The sequence below is a fragment of the Balaenoptera acutorostrata genome, chromosome 3 (assembly GCF_949987535.1).
Source record: "Balaenoptera acutorostrata chromosome 3, mBalAcu1.1, whole genome shotgun sequence".
In the NCBI taxonomy this organism is placed as follows: Eukaryota; Metazoa; Chordata; class Mammalia; order Artiodactyla; family Balaenopteridae; genus Balaenoptera; species Balaenoptera acutorostrata.
Genome location: NC_080066.1, coordinates 73,590,044 through 73,611,184, shown reverse-complemented (window position 1 = coordinate 73,611,184; position 21,141 = coordinate 73,590,044). Strand labels below are relative to the sequence as shown.

General features: G+C 41.6%; 1 protein-coding gene across 1 annotated transcript in view; it reads right to left on the bottom strand.

Moving 5' to 3' along the window:
- Positions 1–21,141, bottom strand: part of HERC1 (HECT and RLD domain containing E3 ubiquitin protein ligase family member 1) — a 205,360-nt gene that overhangs the window by 1,812 nt on the left and 182,407 nt on the right. The window contains exons 55-68 of the mRNA XM_057542678.1: positions 20,176–20,314; positions 17,705–17,886; positions 16,747–16,902; positions 15,921–16,043; positions 14,727–14,829; positions 12,983–13,152; positions 11,463–11,601; positions 9,305–9,474; positions 8,069–8,238; positions 7,623–7,788; positions 6,297–6,373; positions 5,255–5,507; positions 4,605–4,757; positions 1,703–2,008 (exon numbers count right to left, since the gene is read on the bottom strand). Of these exons, the coding sequence (XP_057398661.1) occupies positions 1,703–2,008; positions 4,605–4,757; positions 5,255–5,507; positions 6,297–6,373; positions 7,623–7,788; positions 8,069–8,238; positions 9,305–9,474; positions 11,463–11,601; positions 12,983–13,152; positions 14,727–14,829; positions 15,921–16,043; positions 16,747–16,902; positions 17,705–17,886; positions 20,176–20,314 (2,307 nt within the window). The remainder of the gene's footprint in view (positions 1–1,702; positions 2,009–4,604; positions 4,758–5,254; positions 5,508–6,296; positions 6,374–7,622; positions 7,789–8,068; positions 8,239–9,304; positions 9,475–11,462; positions 11,602–12,982; positions 13,153–14,726; positions 14,830–15,920; positions 16,044–16,746; positions 16,903–17,704; positions 17,887–20,175; positions 20,315–21,141) is intronic.

Sequence of the window (21,141 nt, the reverse complement as noted above, 5' to 3'; positions counted from 1 at the left end):
GGATTAATAGTGGATTAACTCCTGGGATGGCACGGTAGCCCAGGATAGATACAAGGCAAGGTTTTTTTCCAGAGCTGAATAGAAGCAAACCATTTCCTCCTCCCCATCTTTCTCTGAAGCAACAAAACAGATTTACAACGTATAGTTTCTGGCAAGTCACATCGAGAATTTACAGAAAGGCCCTTTTCATAGCCTTTCCTGTGCACGGCCTCTCCAGCAAGCCCAGGAGTGGAGCCCAGGCAGGCAGCCTCAGGAGGCAGCAGGAGAGGGACGGCTTTCACTACAGCAACTTTCAAGGGGTAGTTACAGGAAAAACACCAGAAAGGCAGATACTGAAACCTGATGAAACTGGTAGGATGGGCCCTTGAGTGAGGAGGTCCCACCTTCCTGTTTCTGAAATAAACACCATGGGCCCTGCTCAGGGGACTGCCCAGCTCATGGCGGGTGGAGGAGGAGAAAGAGGGAACACAGACACGTCTAACTTAATGTTGGGTTTGAGGAGTGTACCAAGTGTCCAGGAGATGGATATAAGAAGATCTAAGTCTGCCTGGAGGAATAGTCAGGAGGCATAGGAGAGCATCCAGGAGGGCTTTCTGGAGGAGATGACATTGGTATTGGGCTTAAAGGATGAGTAACTGCTTGCCAGGCATAGATGGAAAGGGATGGGAGGAGAACTTACTAAAGCAGCGGGAATAGCCTGCACAAAGGCATGGACATTTAAAAATGGTGTGACCTTGGGAGTTCCCTGGTGGCTTAGTGATTAAGATCCCAGGCTTTCACTGCCGTGGCCTGGGTTCAATCCCTGGTTGGGGAACTGAGATCCCACAAGCCATGCGGTGCAGCCAAAAAAAAACCTCCCAAAACAAACAAAAAACCCCCCAAAATAAAAAACAGTGTGGTCTGTCAGGAGAAAGGCAAGCAGCCCATGACGGCCAGAACATAATAAGCATCAAGAGGTGATATCAAAAGGCGGGGCAGAGGCCAGACTGTGGAGGTGTTGAAGACTGCTAAGGTGGATGGCGTTTAACCTGGAGTCAACACAAGGGGCCGCTGAACGGTGTGAAAGGAAAAGAGTGATGTGGTCAGAGGGGTGCTTGAGAAAGATGACTCTGGCAGCAGTGTGCATTTAAGGCTCTAAGCCCTTTTATTCCTAAGCCATCTGTCAAAACAGCAGCTGGGCTGGAGCTCTGCAGCAGGGACCTTTCATCAGGCTGCAGAGAAGCTGCACTGCCTGCTCTGTGATGCACACCACGCACGTAGCCACAGAGCACGTTATTGCTGCTCCCTGTGTCTTCACGTTCCTTCTGGAGCACGTGCACCATTAATGGTTAGTATCTTCATGAAAACAAATAAACAAGACCATGTCGCAGTGCAGAAGTCACACAATGAGCAGGCATAGGAAATATGAGGCAGAGGCAACATGATGACGCTTCTGCCAAGCTTAGCTTTCATTCAGGAAGCTACTGGAAGATTCAGCGAAGGTTGTTGGTTGTAGTGTGCTTTCTACATCCATTTAGGACTTTTTAAAATTGAAGTTATGTGATGTTTCTAAACAAGTTTCTGTGCTTGATTTTTTTAAAAAATCTGGAAATTCCAAGCATTAATCCTGAATTGGCAGGCCTACTTTTGAAGCCCAACATGCAAGCATCAAGGAAGCAATAAAGGCACACATTACCAAGGAAGAAAAAAATATCTTACTTACCCTATCAACCTTCATGATCTGAAATCTCTGAGAGATATCAGCAGTGTTGGCTGGTAGTCGAGACCTTCCAGACACAAACCTCATGAAAAGCACCCGCTCCTCGTTGGAGAACTCCTCCAGCGTGTGCCAGAACCACTGCACCAGCTGGTGCTGCTCATCCACCTCCCGGTACCGCACCACTTTCTTCAAGACTTCTACAGAGATCTCGGGCATCCCGCACACCATCTGCTCCAGCTGCTTTGCTGTGAGGAGGGACAGCAGCGGCACGGGGACGATCCAGGACATCCCTTCTCGGACCGCAGCCACCTGCTCCCAGGAGAGGTTGTTCATTCAATGTGTGCACACAGACTGGGCACCCACGGTGGACCCAGCTGGGCCGGGCACCTCGTGCGTGCTCATCTGCTCCCAGGCCCTCTACTTGTCGCTCAGAACTGGCATGACTGCACACGGCCCAACCACCTTGCCTCTGACCCTGTGTTAGAACTTCTCCCTGCCTGGAGGACTCATACACTCCTTCCTGTCCCAGTTCAGGTCAATTCAGGAGCCCACCTTCCCTGCCCCACAAAATCCCAGCCCACTGGGGCCTCCCCTAATGCCAACCACACTCCTAATCACACACGGCCATGGGCTGTTACACTGTGCTATGTGGGATACTTCATCTTCTCATCAGGGTAAGAAGCTCTTGGAGGATGTGTCTAGAGCTCCTACTGTTTTTGTAATTTATATTTTCTTTTGAAAACAGTTATATCCTTTTTGTAAAAATCATTTGTGCTGATTGTAAAAGAAAAAGAAAAGTACAAAGAAGAAAGTAAAACTGAGACATCCTTTTGTAGGAAGGCTGCAAAAAGGACAGAAAATTTGATCAGGAGATGGGTTCTGTATCCCAGCTCCACCACTTCTTTTACTTGAATTTTCTCATCTGAAAAATAAGGTAAATAATTGCTGCTCCCATGATTATGACAGGTATTTTAAATGAGTCTGTGTGACTGGGCAGTTAGCCCCTGTTAGCACAGTGCAGAGAACAGGTCAGTCAGGGAATGCCGAAGGGGTGCTGCCAGAGGCTGCCACACAGTCTGTTTGGCAAAACCCCTCCAAGGTTGTGCCGTAGTGCATACTCTACACACAGACCCATCACTGCTCCAGGTTTGTTTCATAAATAACTTCTCCACTCTTGGCCAATTCAAAACCATCTACCACAAACCAGACCAGACCAGAGAACGTGAACAGGAGCCACACCTTGAGGAAGGCCCTGGAGTTATGATTGTACAAGGTTGTCATGCCCAGGGCTAAGGAACGGAGTGGCAGTGAGGGCAGTCTCTACCGAGAGTAAACAGATACCCCAGCCAAAGTCTGCCAAAAAACAAGCTGTTTGCCTGGTAGGATACAAACCAAAAGCTGTCTGGAAAAAAAAAAGGCTGAGGTACAGGGATGACTGCTTGGGTTGGGGACAACTGGGGACAGCTATGGGAAGAACATGGGGTTCTAAGAGACAAGGAGGAAGTGAAAGAGGAAGATGGCCTTGTTACCAAGAAAGCAACAAAGCCAGGGCAGAGCACAGCTGATGGAGAGCAGGTCAATCTGACCTTCATAGAAAACGCCAGCACAAGAGCCTGGACACCACAGTTAAACCTGGTTTGTGATCCTGGCTTTGCCTTGGGCACATCCCTTCACTTCTCCGGACTCCATGCATTCATTTGTGAAATGGTGATAGTAATTTCTATCTCTCAGAGTAACTATGTGAAAAACCGCACATGCGGGTGCCTGGTACCACATCTGGCATGCAGAAAGTGATCAGGAAATTTTGGGTCAGTTATTCAGTCTGTAAGGAGTAAACATATTCAAGAACTAGAGACAAACCGTAAGCCCTGGCTGTGTAAACAACATTGCTGACAGGATCCACCCTTACTAAGCTAAAGGGTATAGTTTTCTGACTAGACTTGGCCCAAAGTCAGAGTCAAAGAAGGAACCAGGAGTGAAGGGTGTAAAATATATACACTTCAAATTACTACACAGCCTCAGAGCCTGCATCCAGCTCCTGAGAAGAACCCAACATATTCTGCAAATAAGGTATTACTGAAGTGGCTATGAAGGATTGTATAACCAAAACCACCACTTTTGGATACAATATTCATTTCTATGGTCACTTACCATACTCCCATCATTTATTAAATGCTTACTACATATCAGCATAGAACAAGGCTATATAAGTTATATATATGAAGTACATTTTTCATTCAATGTCTCACACACTAATTGAAGAAAGAAGACCCAAACTCTGCAGCCTAATTCTTAGACCACAACATAGAAGTATGTGATATCTTGAGGAATTTCTAGGTAACAAAAAAGATATGTACAGGCCTGGAGGAAAGTTTGTCCAGAGAGGAGATGCATTCTCAGCTGGGGCTTGAAGGACTGCAGCAGGAGGGGGAAAGAAGCACTCACATGGGTTTGCAAGGCCAGTGTTTATGGGTTCATTCACATGGACCCTGACTGACCAAGCTGGAGTGGGGCACTGGGTTGGGGGGCAGTAAAGAAATGAAGATAAACAGGACAGAGGAAGAGTGAGAGTGAGAAGGCAGGTTCTGAAGGCCTGGGGGAGGGCTTGGCCTCAATCCAACCAGTGACCAATTCAGGGCTCACCTAAGGCCTTGAGTGAGGAGATAGCAGGCCCTGAGATTACGCTTGAAAAGTCTCTGAAAAGGGACTGAAATATATTGGGTTGACCAAAAAGTCTTCCACAACATCTTATGGAAAAACCCGAACGAACTTTTTGGCCAACCCAACAGATACTGATTAATCAACACAGTGAATTCATATGCCAAAATTCAGTAAAAACCAGACAGCACCTGTTTGGAGACAAATGCAAACATTCATATGCACCTCCCAAAATGTTTCATCTCACCTGTCGGTCCATTTCATGAAGTCGATATTCAATGGCCCTCTCCACATACTCCTTCCTATTAGAAAACGTGAGTGGGATACTATTTCCACCAGGGATTATAGGAACCATTTTGCCATCAGCGCTCTGGCCAACAAAAGAATCAAGAGGAATCATCTGAGAATAGAAGAAAAAAGAATTTTTACTCCATGGTAGAAATGACCACAAAAAGTATGTTACACATAAATACAGAAAAACATTTAACAATATCAAAAATTTTAAGGATGAAAACAAGGCAACTGAGATAACTGATCAGGCTACTTGATCAGCAGAGAGTGCTGACTCATCTGGTTGTAATTAAAAATGAGGTTGAATCTCTCTGCCTCCAAATCAAGTTTGATGAACTCTGCTCATCCCAGGCCTCCCTCTCCACCTGGTTCTCTCTGTCCTTCACTCTAACAGGCAGAGAATGGATCAAAGGGGAAGGAGCAGAAGCTGGGTGCTGGAGCTGACTCTCTTAGCAGTTATTTAAACTGCTGGGCTGAGCTGCTAAGCGCAGCAATGGCTTATGGCATGGGTCAGCCAGACAGACAGCAAATGGAAGGCCATACCTGAGTTGTACACAGAAAAATTCTAGTCAACACCAACAGAAACATGAACCAGCCAGGATTCACCTCATGGAAACTCTCCTCGGTAATCCCACTGTCTTCAATGTGAAGAATGCTGTTGAGAGTCTGCACATAGAGCAGATCCACCTCCTCCAGGTCTTCCAGGGTGAGTGGGACGCAGCACAGCTGCTTCCACACCAGAGGGGCTAAGTGGAGGTCCAGAGGCTTCTTTGTGCGAATGGCAACCCCCATTAAAATTCCCAAGAACTTAAACTGCATTAAGTGTTCATCGAGGCAGGCAGAAGGGTTAAAAAGGAACCTGCAGAATTAAAGGAACTATTTCAAACAAGGTTGTCCTCATTTTTATTAGAAATAAGTTATCAAACAGCTATAGCATTAGTCTAGACCTGTGCTGTCCAATATGGCAGTCATTAGCCACATGTGGCTATTTAAATTAATTAAATAAAATCTAAAATTCAGTTCTTCAGCTCCTATAACCACGTTTCAGGTGCTCAATAGCTACATATGGCCTATCGCTATTGTTCTGGACAGCACAGGGACCATATTTTGAATTATTTTTAGAAGAACCATAAGAGGGTAAGTGAATGATCTATTAGTCCTTAAGCCTCCTGCTCAAGGGTGCTCTATTTCCTAAAATCATTTCATTTATCATTTACAAGTCCATGAAGCAGGATCCAAAATTCAAAATTTGACAAGTAAAGGAATAATACATAATTGCAAATACTAACTGCTGTGATTGGATAGCATATCAAAGGTTTTTAATGAATTTTAATTCATTGAGGGAAGGCCACATAGGCCTTCAGAAACACAAAAGAAGTCTGGTTTCAATATTAAGTCTGCATTTCCTCTAACCCTCTATATTATCATTGAGTTGGTCTCATAATAAATAAATAACAAGTCATGATGTGTCTCAGTTTCCTACATGGGAAAAGAGAACAGTAACAGTTCCTACTCCTTAGAGCTATCATGAGGATTCAATGGGATACTCCATGTAGAACACTTAGTACAGTGCCTGGCATATAGTAAGCACTCAATAAATGTGAGCTATTATTATAGACATTCAATAACACTTGCTGACTGCCCTTACCTGTCCCTATTGTAACCCACTTCTGCGGTAGCATTGGGAGAGGGTATAAGAAGGTCAACAATACCAGTTTCAAGTTCCTGTAGAAGAAAGAAAAACAATTTCTTAGAAATGACAATCAAATGCATCAAGAAAACAAAACAATTAACATTAAAAGTCATACTGAAAAGAGAATATTGAGGAGTTTACAATGCTATATGACAACCAGCCATCTCTATAATTATTTCTGTGGTTGTAATTTAAAATGAATTTAGGAGACTCCCCCACGTAGAAAATGTCCTGCAGTATGCAGAACTATGATGAAAAAGTCAATCCAGGGCACGAGTTGGGGTATCTGTGAGCAGGGTACAGTGATATTCAAATAAACTTAATAAATGATAGCCAAGTATTATTTTAGTTACAGGATTTATCAGAAAAATCCTGATACTAGGCAAAGCTGGAAGGGTCAGAGCTGCTCTGGAAGCAAAGCTGCCACTGTAGATCTTAAAATATGAACTGGTTCAAACTCTTTTTAATTAACTAATTAATTAATTTTTGGCTGTGACGGGCCTTTGTTGCTGCGCATGGGCTTTCTCTAGTTGTGGCAAGCGGGAGCTACTCTCCGTTGCGGTGCACGGACTTCTCATTGTGTGCCTTCTCTTGTTGCGGAGCACGGGCTCTAGGTGTGCAGGCGTCAGTAGTTGCAGCATGCGGGCTCAGTAGTTGCGGCACGCAGGTCCTAGAGAGCACAGGCTTCAGCAGTTGCGGCACGTGGGCTCAGCAGTTTCAGCGCGCGGGCTCTAGAGTGCAGGCTCAGTAGTCGTGGTGCACGGGCTTAGGTGCTCCGTGGCATGTGGGATCTTCCCGGACCAGGGCTCGAACCCGTGTCCTTCTGCATTGGCAGGTAGATTCTTAACCACTGCGCCACCAGGGAAGCCCCAGTTCAAACTCTTAAGACTTGTTTTTCTAATTTCTGCCAGTAGCCTGGCAGTTCTACTTTGTTCTAAAAGCAGCAAGATAAAGGGAGCACATGGGTGGTCCCGGATTTGTCTGTTACGTAAGTGTAAATATGTGGCACTGTTTCCTCTGCCAGTGTTACACAGCACAACAGACGGTGAGTCACTGGTAGATGGCGAAGCACTGGCACTGACTCAGTAAGGTATCTTCACAAAGCATTTCACAAACCTTTGCGATAATTCGCCTATACATCATTAACAGCATAACTTTATGTAAGGATTACAAATGCATCCTTGCTTCCGTTTATAAAAACATGCCAGAGTAACCACTGGAAACAGTAAAACCGCCACCACCTGAGCCGACAACTCAGCAGGGGACACTGCATGAATATACCTGGCACATCTCCGTGATCGTGTCATCGAACACTCCTCCAGCATCGTCAGCCCCTTCTCCAACCAGCTTAACCTTCCAGGCTCGGGATGGCAGACGGAGGTCTGATGCATTCAGTTTGACTACTTGTCTTGCTATTTGAACAAAGATGGGCTTACACTTCCTTCCTCTTTAAAAATAAAGGGAAAACAGAATGAAATACAATGCTCTCAAATCACCACAAAAGTCACTTGCATCTATTTTCCCATCAGTGAATGAACAGGCCAGCTTAACAACAGCCAAACACTGTGCTAGGCCCACTGTAACCACACTGGGTACTGATGTAAAATACTATTACTATCCTACTTTACAAATGAGGAAGCTAAGGCTCACAGAGATCAGTCAGTAGTAAGTCCATCTCAAAAAATGCTAGTTAATGAAACATATACACATATACATAATATGCTAACCTGGTTGATATCCTCTTTACAGTAATTTGAGGTCCATAGTTTTTGCCTTGAACCATGGTTTTTCCGATAGAGCGCACCATCGGGAGGGTGTAGACTCTTGGGGCTAACAAAGGTCGGAGCTGTCCCTGCACAATGCCCCATGTTCCAGCATTATAATGAGACGTACTATTCTGTAACAGAAAGTAAGCTTAGCAGAAATGGTACAATCTAAGGCTTAAAAGAAATAACACATCTCACTTTTACAAATGCACTCTAAAAGCATAAATCTGGGTATTAGCCATTATTAGCAACTTTTTCAAAATATTTTTTCTGGTAAAGTATGATTATTATTTTTAAAAACTTAGAAAAGTACAGAAAAGGACACACACACAAGCACACAAATAAAATCATCCATAATCCTATCATATGGAGATGGCCCCATTAACACTTTCATCTATTTCCTTCCAGTTTCCTTCCTTTTCACATTTTCGAGATCATACTATTTATACAATTTTCCACTGCTTTTCTCACCTCACTTTATATCATAAACATTTCTCTCACTAATTACAAACAGGTTGCTAACACTCTTGTTTAGTGCTGCACAGTATTCTGTCGCCTGGTTGATTATCTATTTCTAACAATGATTTCTCAAATCTCTCATATGCCGTGACCGTTACCCAAAGGATTTTTGACTAACAGTTTTACAAACTAACACACATTTTGGCAGGCATGCCTATACATTAAACAAACAAACAAACATAGCCAGCTTGCTTTCCTCCTAAATTATTAGACTGTTCTATAAAGACAATCAAATCAGCCAAATTTACTTTATCTCCCCCACCTATCCCTCCACAGGGTATGATCATTTGTAAGGAGAGCAAGTCTCCAAAATTTCTCAGACTCACTTACATAACCACCTTGACTGTGGTGCTAACACCTTTGTGTGCTTAAGTTTTAAAATCATATTCTGGAGTTCGTAGAAAATACATGCTTAGCCATTAGCCATTCATACTTCCTTGAACTTTGGACAAACCGAAACACAAGGAAGACCACTGTGTGCTCAACAGCATGATAATCTATATCTGGACTGTCCTTAATCCAGCAATAAAATGGGAACAGAATTGGTGCCTTTTCTACATCTCTTGGGTGCTGAGAGTAAAAAGCATTAGCCGCGGAAGAATTTTCTGAAGGCTGAGAAAGAGGCCCTGGGACCAGGTAAGCACATCACGGGCACTGTTTTCCAAGCCACCATTTTACCTGATTGTTGGGGCTGAGGTTCAGTAGCCTCCAGGATGAGTACATGAGGTCGGAGAAGTGGTAAAGCAGCCGGAGCCTGGCCCTCGCGGTGTGAATGCTCACCTCCCTCAGCGCCCCGTACTGGGGGGGCACTGCATCGGGCAGGCCCAGCTGCAGAGGCACTGACACACCTGCCCAGAACACAAATGCACACTTGTAAAGGAAAATGCGTTGTTTTCATCATGTTTAGTGTTTTGAAAAATTTCAAACACACACAGAAGTTGCAAGTATATAATGAACACCCATTCCCACCACTTAAATCCTACAATTAATATTTTGCTATATGCTTTATCACTTATTTATCAATTCCTCTATTCACCATCCATTCATCTTAATTTTTTGATGCACTTGTGTTGGTTTGTAAAACATCTTTTTAATTTATCATTATGGAAACTTGTTTTTTTTTCTCCTTTAATTTAGTTACCCATTTAACTATGGGACTTAAACAGTTTCTTCACAAAAAAACTCCAAAACAAAAAAACCCAAATTCATTCTTTCATATTCAACAATTGTCATCTTCATAATAACACAAGGTGTGGGCCAGGACCAGGTAGGCAGTTCTGGAAAATGGAAATGGGCAACTTGGCAGAGTCACCTCCCACACTTACTAGGGATCTGACAGAAAGTGACCATGACAGAATGAAAGATATGAGTAGATGATTCAGGAAGGCTTTATACTGCAAGAATAAGAGCTCCGCAGAAGCAAAAACTACAAGGACTGTATCCATGGTTATCATCTTATAGAAACACACAAAAGACTAAGAACAAGATACTCAACTTACTTGAGTTTCCTGCAAATAAAGATTTGTACAGCTCAATTCTCAGAGGTATTTTCCTACTATTAGTTAAAGCTAACATTTATTGAGTACTTTTATGTGCCTGGCACTGTTCTAAGAGCTTCACATGAATTGATTCATTTACTCCTACGGTTCTTTACAATAGGTGCTATTATTACCCTCGCTTTGCAGACAAGGAAACTGAGCCTCAGGATCACTCAGCTCCTAAGTGGAGGAGCCAGGACTGAACCCGGGAAATGTGGTTCCTGAGTCTGAACCTTCAGCCACCATGCTGTACGGTCTCTGTCCTGAAGTGGAAGGGAAATCCCACTGGAAGCTAAAGAGGCCCCCGAGTACCTGAAATTGTCAGTGGGCCGGCAGCACTGCTCATTCTGGGCTCTGTTAACCAGAAACCATCTCCTGCTTGTTTGGAATCTACTTGGCAGTCCTACCTTGCTCTCTCAGGGTATGTAAGAGAAAACAATCTCTATGGGGAGTCTTTCCCAAGGACCTGTGGCTAAAAGTAGAGGGCTTCACAAAAAGGGATGAGAATACGGAGCTCTCAGGCACAAAGTCACTTCAGGGAAGTTCTAGTGCCTCAGATACCAGAGGATGGTTTTAGAAAGGACTAGAGGGCCTGGGAAAGAAACAGACCAAATATGAAGGAATGCATAAGGATAAGCATCATACTTAAGGCAATGGTTACATTTGTGGGGAACAGAAGATGGATCCAATCAGGGAGAGTACACAGTAGGGTGTTAGGTACACAAATATGCATTTTATTATCTTTTTATCTTTTTGTAGACCTATGAGGATTTCATAATAAATTAAAAGCAAAACATACAAAAGGTAGAAACAGCCCATCAGTCCTGATATATACACTGGAGTAAAATGGCAACAATTTTTTTTTGTTTTTCTGCTGTGCCAACGTATAGACAACATCATGTTTCAAATGGCTGACTAGGGTGAAGAATTTGACAAGTGGTCTCCGGGCTTTTCATCTTTATTCCTTAACAGCATGGCTTAGAAAGCTACAGTTCATCACTACTATATATAAAAAATACTTTATTGCTATTCCAAAATTATAAATTTTGCTTGCCTAAGTGATACATTTTCTTCTTTTGGGGAGCAGAGAAGGACTGCTATGTAATGAAGTCTGCAGGAGAATCACCTGCTCTGAAAGTATTTGCAGTACTGTAGTACAAAGAGTGCTTTGGTTGTGTGGGGGAAGGTTTGATGGTTTCAGAATGGTGCCTGGATGCAGTGTGAAGCTGGCAAGCAAACAGTGCAGCTGGGGACTGCTGAAAGAGAGGCTGCAGGAGCATGGATATTTCATCCCTCACCTGGTGCTCTTGGTGGGACAGGTGGCGCTGTCCACGCAGCACTGTGGCAGCGACCGGCCGAGATCTGCCGAACGTTTTTCCCTTGCAGAACTGTTACCAGGGTTGGTTCTCGAACGTGGTTGGTGTGGCCTAAGCCAAGCTGGAAATAAATTACAAATACACAGAGATTCAATTAGAAAGAGGAAGAGAGGAAGTCAAGATGATAAAATTTGTCTTGGATGGTAGCAGATATAAATAAGTTACTATCTGTACCAAGCAACGGCTTCAAAATAATGAAATTAATTCTGATTTTCTCTATCAGAATGATCCTCATAGCTTATACTGTCTCCTAAAAACTAAGCTGTAACAAGGCCATTCCAAATCTAGCAGATGAGTCTTAATGACTGAAAACATCTTTGAACTCCACTTCTAGAGAGGAAATAAATTCTTGGCAAGTTAAAAATAAACAACAGAATGATCTATAGAGCTTTTACTTAGAACACACTGATTTCTTGACTTTTAACATGGACTGCCTGTGTAACAGTAAATAAACAATTATAAAAACATACATAGAAGCAGATTCTCAACTCTGGATCTCTGTTCTTAGGGTCCGACTAGGACACCCAGTGTTTCAGTGGCTGAGCACCTCAACATCATCAGGCAGGATCATGTCAAGGCCCTGCCAGGGACCCTCCAAAGGTGTCTCAACATCAACTCTCTTCTCATTGAGACAATGTGCAACCACAGTGTTGAGCAGCTTCCCCATCTGTTAATATAGTGATGAGGACACCACAGAGCTACTGTGCATAATACTGGACCTTGAACTTGAGGGTCGTTGGCTCTAGGGGCAGCTAGATGTAGAGAGGATTTAGAGAGGAAGGAGATGTCGTTCACATGTGGAGCTGAAAGCCACTGTAGTAGCAGGCATCTCAGACCTGCCCCACCAAAGTGTGTCCCTTCTCCACATACAGGATAGGCTGAACACATCAACCTCTTGAGTCTTTTCTCAACCTCTTAGAGGCTCAGTTTACTACTCTACATAATGGGAGTGACAAGACTTCCTGAACAAACACAAACATACTTTGTACCCTGTCATATTATAAAATATAAAAGTATTGTTGTTTCATCCTTTCCATTTTCCAGATCAACTGATGCTCCTAGTACCTAACCTCTTTTATTACTGTAGTGAAAATGATGATGATTAATCGTGATAGTAGCAAAAACTGAATACTTATAAAGTGCTGTTTACTATGTGCCAGGCACTTCTCAGTGTGTGCAGACACACATATATATTCAGCTAATCCCCTTAACCACTTTACTGTACTGCCAGATTTTTTTTTAAACCATGATATAACACTTACTAGACCATAATCAAGAGACAGAGATGCACAACTGGACTCCAGATAATCAGCCCCATAGCAAAGTGATGTGCTTGAGGTCTTGCGTAGATATTCCGAGTTTCTAGCTTATCCCTTTGCCAAGTGAAGAATGCTGTCAGATTTCTAGAACATGACAGAGCAGCAAGCGAGATAAATATTTACCTGCCCCTCTGAATTGCTCCCCCAGGCATACACATCTCCAGTTGATGCCAAAGCAAGTGTGTGTTCAGCTCCAACTGCCACATCTTCAATGACCACTCCAGCCAGGACAGGGATTTGCTGTGGTCGATTGTGATTGCGAGCACGCCCTTCTGGCAAGCCTATCAAGCGATCTGAAAAAATAGCAAGAGGACATTTATGGATAGCACACCACAGTCCTTTTATATTTCCTGATGAGTCATTTAATGTCTATGGTGGTATGGCAATGACATACATAACTCATTGGGGCAAAGGCAAAAGCTGCTTTGCCAGTAAGGTATGCTGGATTCTGAGTGAATAAAGTTTAAAACTGTTTCTTTGCAAAATGTCACAATCTTCTTATTCATAAAAATAAATAAAATTTAATTTAAAATTAGTAGCTTATTTCAAACCAAGAGGCACCTCTAGCATCCTCATACTTGAGAGGACTGGCACGTAATTCACAGAGGCCCTAAAGTTCTTGCATTCTAAGAAAAGACATCGTGCAACCTGTCCTGTCCTCAAATTTCCAGCCAACTTCTCCCCTTATCTTTGCTGCCAAACTTCTACAAACTGCAGGCCAGTCCCTGTTGCTCCACACACTGTAGGCCTGTTTGGCTTGGCCACCTTCTGCAGCCTAACTTGCACTCTCACCACTGCACTGAAACTGTACTCTCAAAAGCCATGAATAGCTCCTAACTGCCTATACTGCAGCAGCCTCTTCTCCAGCTCTAGCCCATGGAGCTCCACTTTACCTTCTGATAATGTGGCCTCAGCTCCTTCTGCCCCTCGCAGACTCTGCACTATCCTGGCTCCCCAACTACCTCTCTCTCCACTCCTTTCAAAGCCAGCTCTCCCGTGTTCACCTGCCCTTTACTCACGTTCCCTAGAGTTTTACCCTCTACTTTTTTCATGCCATATTCTCTCCCTGGGTTTATTAGAGCCTATTAATATGGCTTTAACTACACCATTAGGAATTACGCAAACCTACATGTCCATAAGCAATCTCTCTCTGGAGTTCCAGATCCAGATTCCCAGTAACTTGCTAGACTTCTCTATACATGTAGTCTAGAGTATACGGCCCCAATTCAGTACAACTAAAACTAAGCTCCTTATCTCCTTCACCAGAACCAACTCCCTGTCCTCAGCAGCGTCAATGTTCTTCCAAGACTAGAAACTTCAATCACAGCTCACTTCTTCCTCCCTCTTCCTCACACACTCTTCAGTCACTACAACTTGCAAAGAATTTCCATTTACAAAGCTGAATATATTGCCAGGGAATCCCACTGTGGATGCTTAGATTTTGAACTTACTCAAGATTTGAATCCCGAATGCCTGTGAATTCCTAAGACCTGGACCCCCAGTCCCTGCAAGGGCTGGGAAGTGAGGCAGGATCCAGAGGAGCTCTGGTGGTCAAGGCAGTGTTTGTGGTAGCATGGCAGAGGTAGCAGAGAGGAGGAAGGGAAGGGCTTTGGCAGGAATTCTTCTGGCAAGAATGAAGGCTCTGGCACGAGGGGCCATCAATGGGGAGGAGAGTTTGTCCTTACAACAAATATCATGAAAGTGGAGCAGAAAAGTAGCTAGTGAATGAAGGTTGTGTGGCCAATCATCACCCAGAATGAAAAATGACTCAGTTTAAGCACTTTCTATACAGCTGGAAGGCAAATGTTTCTGTAATACATGTGTGCACAAAATAAGCAATGTAATTAATGCCTGGAAAATGCCCTACCTTGACCAAAGGTATACACGTGACCATCTTTGGTCAATGCAACAGAAAACTGAGTTCCACACGCAACCTTTTTTATTCCAATTCCACAAAGGACATCAACTTTCTGCAAAATAAAAGCGTAAGGCACATACTTTAAAAAGGAAAATAAAAACACTCGAATTTGCCTACTGGCATGTATAAACTCAAGGATTATCTTCCAATAAAAATACTAACAGTCACTTACTTGTTTTCAGCCATATCCACACTCCTAAATGTTATTTTCTCATACTGCTCTGCAAACTACCTGAATTTGGGGGAGTATTGTAGGGGGTAGGGGATGTTTAACTAAAATCCCCAGGACCCCATGTGAAGTGGAAACTTTCCTCTGGGCAACAAAAACCAAAGAGAATCCTATGGCTGTTTAAAGAACACTGTAAGACCATGTAAAGCCATGGGCCGCTCCCAGTTAGATTTTTTCTGCTTTCAGAGGTGACAATAACTGCTTTATATGTTCTCCAGAGAGGATTTCTTTCCTTTTTGTATCCCTAGCTGAATATTCACCAGTCTAGCTATCAAGATGTCACAGACTATATACGATAGTGAATCTGGAGTTGAATATAAATTGAATACTTGTAAATCATGCTGCTTGTTAAACGTGTTAGAAAAATCCACATAAAAAGGATTTCACAGGAGGTCTTCTGAAGAGCCAAGAAACCTTCTATAATGTGAATAAAGCCTCTTAATCATTTGTTTATGGACTTGGATTTCCTATTACTTTTTAAATGCACATACCTGTATAATTCAGTGGTAATAATAAGCTGAAATGGCAGTTACAAGCAGAGAGTTACAAAAGATTGTTCATGGTTCCCTCCATAAGACACCCTGGAGATATGTTTATACTTATTTCTTCTCTACATGGGAGGTAGTCCTACATTACTCAGCCCATGACAAAGACAGATGCTTGTCCTTGCAGAATTTTTATATCCAGTTTAGTAATTAATGCTTATTAACTACTTATTTTAATTAATTTAGTTTAAATTACTTATTTAAGATAAGATCTGGAATGCTGGAAATTTAAGAATAAGCAAAACAAGCTTCTAAATTTCATTATGAATTACCAAAAATGTTAAAGGTGAATTACTTCTAGCTAAAAAGAGGTACTGACATAGAAGAAAACCATGTTGTCTGAATCTCTAGATTAAAGCCAATACTGACCTGAGGTGAAGATTTTGCGGTGGAATTTCCTAAGCCTAGTTTTCCATAGTCCCCGTCTCCAAAAGCCCAAACCATGGATCCATCTGCTGACACTGCCAAAGTATGGTTTAAGCCACAAGCCACCTGGAGAAATAACAGAGTGGTCAGTAAGGCAAATCACAATACCTAAAACACCCATTTCTGGGACCCTCTGTCTCGACTTCAGTGAAAAACTTGGCTGTGTTTCCAAAAATTTTTATTGGTTTCAGGGCCTTACATATGTTAACCAAAATGTGTCATGAAGAAAAAAATTCCTAACGTCCACAAACAAAAAACCACCTTTTTCAAAGTAAAATCCTTCAAATATCTGTGGCTAACTCTGAATCAGAGAGCACAAAACATAGGAAAAAGTACATATGATTAAAAAATACTCATTCACACCAGAAACAGTCTAAGGAATGATAAAAGATAAAAATAGTAAAAGATAAAAATATTTCATCTCATCTTCTTGTTAACAGAGTCTCAAAATGTACACGTCAGGACAATTATTACTTAAGAGCAGCAGCTACCAATGATGCTGCAGTTCAGCCATCTACTTCCAAGATACTGAAGAGGAGTTACTATACTGCTTAAAGCTTTCATATCAAGTGGTATTATGAAGAGGATTTTAAAATATTCACATCCTGAATTAAGACTTCCATTTGTTTATCAATTAGGCCAAACAAAATGTACATCAGGTTAAGTACAACTGGTGATTCTAGTTTTCCTGAAAGGACAATGTCTAAGTGCACATAGGGGAAACAAGAAACTATGATCATAGAGAACATATTATTGATTTATTCCATGCCTGTCCAATCTGATACCCCTCCAGTACAGTCACTCTCTCTGGAAGTTTTTTGTTAGAAGTGTTTCCAAGACCCAGACGACCGTAGTCACCATTCCCAAAGGTAAACAGTTTGCCATCTGATGTTACCACTGCTGAATGTTTGAAGCCACAAGACATCTATGAACAGAACAAACACGGACAAAAATTTTAACAAGAGGGCATACTAAGAAAGAAATCAGTCCTTTTTGGTTATTAATACAGTAATAATCTTTAAGTAAACTTCACTGAAAACTCAGGATCTTAAAGACCAGTATGTCCTATCCACCCAAGTGGCCCTCCTGCTCCCCCAAGTCTGATCTACCTCAAAATTCTCAGGAAGACCAAGCTAAACAGCATACCTTGGAAGTGTTGCTACTTTTCAGCTACGCAGAGATGACCTAGACTATATGAGTTAATGAATAGGGAAATTCTTTGTAAACTCTAAGGTGCTATGTAACTTTACAATATTATTTTAGATCACAAATTGATTTTCCAGAAAATGTATATGAATTCAACCTTTGTAACGATAATGATAGGTTGAAAGCAAAGCTTTCCATTTATCACTATATCAAGAACTGTGGGGCAGGAGTTAAACCCCACTTCTTCCAAGGACCTGAAGCACCCTGGCCTGGGTCAACCAGCTGGCTCAAGAAAAAGGAGTCCATTCTAACACCAAAGCCCATTCAAACTCCTGAGACGCTCAAGAATGACTCCGAACCACCAAAAACACTGGATCTTTTATGATGGGATAATATATTTTTACTACTGTTTTTCATTACATAAACTTGAGAACTCAACACCTAGTATGTTTACATTCAAAGATAAACTTATCCAGGCGCAACTATGTCCCGCATGCCACAACTAAAACCCGGCGCAGCCAAATAAATAAATAAATATTAAAAAAAAAAAAAAAGATAAACTTATCCACATTCTGCCTGACCTGCACCACTTCCTCTCCCTGTAAGGCCTCGATCTGCCTGGGCCGCCGCTGCCTGTCGCTGTTCCCATGGCCGAGTTTGCCATAATCACCATCTCCCCAGCTAAAGACCTCACCACTTTCAGTCAGGGCCATTGAGTGTCCATCAGAACCACAGGAAGTCACCAGCTGGGTCACCACAAAGCCTGGAACAGAGCAGAAACCCAACAAGAGTCACTGAATGTTAAAAGTCCCCTCTTTACCTGAAGCTGCTACAGAGTAGTCTCACAGAATCAAAAAATACCACAACAGTACTTCAGAAATATAAACAATGTCTTTAATTTTAAATCAGATTTGCAGCCATAACCTAGAAAACTGGGAGCAGTCACATAAAATGATGATGACAAGGAAGAGGAGAAGGGTGATAAGAGCAGTTATAGTCACTAAAGATTATGTTCTAGCCACTCCTATAAATGCTTTACATGGATCGCTCATTTTCTATTTTCACACAGATCCTATGAGGCAGATATTATCATCACCACTTTTACAATTGGGGAAACTGAGTCACAAAGAGGTTTAGTAGCTTGTGCAAAGTCCCAGAGGCAGGATGTAATAGAACCGAACAGGAACCAAGCTCTCCCATCCCCAGTGTTGTGCTCTTCACACACAGATCTGAAGGAAGAGAACTTAGAGCTACTCAAGAATTTGTTCTGAACTCATGTTACTGGTATGCTTTTACTTAAAAAACTCAATTTGCTCTCTTTGTAGGCTTCAGAGTCAGTAAAAGTTAACCTTAGGAACAAGCCAGGGGTCCCTGCAGTGGTTTTTCCAGAGGTTTTCTTTCTCCAAGTCACAGAGAACTCTGATGGGGATGCCCTTTAAAGTCTTTAGTACATACGCACATTTCCGTATAAATTGATTTTTAATGTTAATGAAGCACATGCATGATTACTACTGCCCAGATCCTAGAGAAATAGAAATAAAAACAAAAATAAACAAATGGGATGTAATGAAACTTAAAAGCTTTTGCACAGCAAAGGAAACCATAAACAAGACCAAAAGACAACCCTCAGAATGGGAGAAAATATTTGCAAACGAAGCAACTGACAAAGGATTAATCTCCAAAATTTACAAGCAGCGCATGCAGCTCAATAACAAAAAAACAAACAATGCAATCCAAAAATGGGCAGAAGACCTAAATAGACATTTTTCCAAAGAAGATATACAGATTGCCAACAAACACATGAAAGAATGCTCAACATCATTAATCATTAGAGAAATGCAAATAAAAACTACAATGAGGTATCACCTCACATCGGTCAGAAGGGCCATCATCAGAAAATCTGCAAACAATAAATGCTGCAGAGGGTGTGGAGAAAAGGGAACACTCTTGCACTGTTGGTGGGAATGTAAATTGATACCGCCACTATGGAGAACAGTATGGAGGTTCCTTAAAAAACTACAAATAGAACTACCATACGACCCAGCAATCCCACTACTGGGCATATACCCTGAGAAAACCATAATTCAAAAAGAGTCATGTACCAAAATGTTCATTGCAGCTCTATTTACAATAGCCAGGACATGGAAGCAACCTAAGTGTCCATCATCGGATGAATGGATAAAGAAGATGTGGCACATGTATACAATGGAATATTACTCAGCCATAAAAAGAAACGAAATGGAGTTATTTGTAGTGAGGTGGATGGAGTTAGAGTCTGTCATACAGAGTGAAGTAAGTCAGAAAGAGAAAAACAAATACAGTATGCTAACACATATATATGGAATCTAAGGAAAAAAAAAAAAAGGTCATGAAGAACCTAGTGGTTAAGACGGGAATAAAGACACAGACCTACTAGAGAATGAACTTGAGGATATGGGGAGGGGGAAGGGTAAGCTGTGACAAAGTGAGAGAGTGGCATGGACATATATACACTACAAAACGTAAAATAGATAGCTAGTGGGAAGCAACCGCATAGCACAGGGAGATCAGCTCGGTGCTGTGTGACCACCTAGAGGGGTGGGACAGGGAGGGCGGGAGGGAGGGAGACGCAAGAGGGAAGAGATATGGGAACATATGTATATGTATAACTGATTCACTTTGTTATAAAGCAGAAACTAACACACCATTGTAAAGCAATTATACTCCAATAAAGATGTTTAAAAAAAAAATCTCTCCAAAAGAGAAACTTCTATATATTAAAAAAAAAAAGTTGCCTAATTACAGTTTTGCAATTTTAAATAATTTGTTTACAATCTTCAGTGTGTATTAACACAGCAATTCTAGCATGGCTATGATAAGTAACTTGCAAAATAATACAGCTCAAAATATGGAAAATTAACGTTGTACATGCCTAAACGAGAATCTAAATATAAGTGAAAACCCTACATGACTTTATCTAGCAAAGGTTTGAGATGAGTTCTAACATAATAAGTAAACATTCCTACAGATAGGCCATAGTTTCCGATCAGCTTTTAACTGAGGATAATTTTACCTTGTAAGGCTGAAATAACTGTCAGCACATGAAGGTCATCTGAATTTCCTTGTCCTAATCTGCCATAACTTCCTTCCCCACAAGCCAACACTGTGCCATTGGCCTGTATGACAAAGGTACAATTCTGACCACATATAACCTAGTATAAAAACACATAATTAAATATATTATCTTTTATTATATAGCTTTAACATGCAAACATTTAAAATGATTCCATGTATACCTAGGATACCTTTATCAGTTCTTTTATCCTTTCATTAAAGGGAAAGGGTGGACATAACAATGGGGTTCCTATGAGCCCTTGATTATTATAAAACCTCTTACTTAACCAAGAGATGTATGAGGCTCATCTGATTATTTAAGATACGTTAGAAACATGTTATCTACAGGGCTTTCAGCCAATTGTGCAGTTTAAATAATAACATTAACAACAAAATAGATAAAAGAAGAAAAAGGAGAGGCTGATGGGAAAATAGTAAAGACTGGCTGGAGGCCAGCAAGAAGCAGAAATTACAGGGGATATACACATGAAAGAATAGTGTATCCTGGGGCTTACTGAGGTAGAGAAGAATGGAAGAGAAAGCAGTGGCCTCAAGAAGGGTTTAGAAATATAGTACCATGATTATTAGAAGAGGGGAGGAGTGTCAATGAAATCTGGTTAAAGATCCCAGTAGGTTTATGGCCCCCAAAGAGAGAATTAATCATTACCAATATCTTAACTTCTATTAAGTATGTACTGGGCAGGCATAATGCATCATGATGTTAATTCATGATACGTGAAAACAAGAAAAATTTAGAAACTTATTAACAAAACCTAAGTCTGATAAAAACTCTAAAAATCTTTTATTTAGAAGCTATATAGAAGCTATATATCATGACTTTCTTTGGTGATTCCTCACAATAGACTATGCAATGGACAAACTTCATCCCACAGTAAGTTACTGACAGCAAGGGAATCAGAATTGT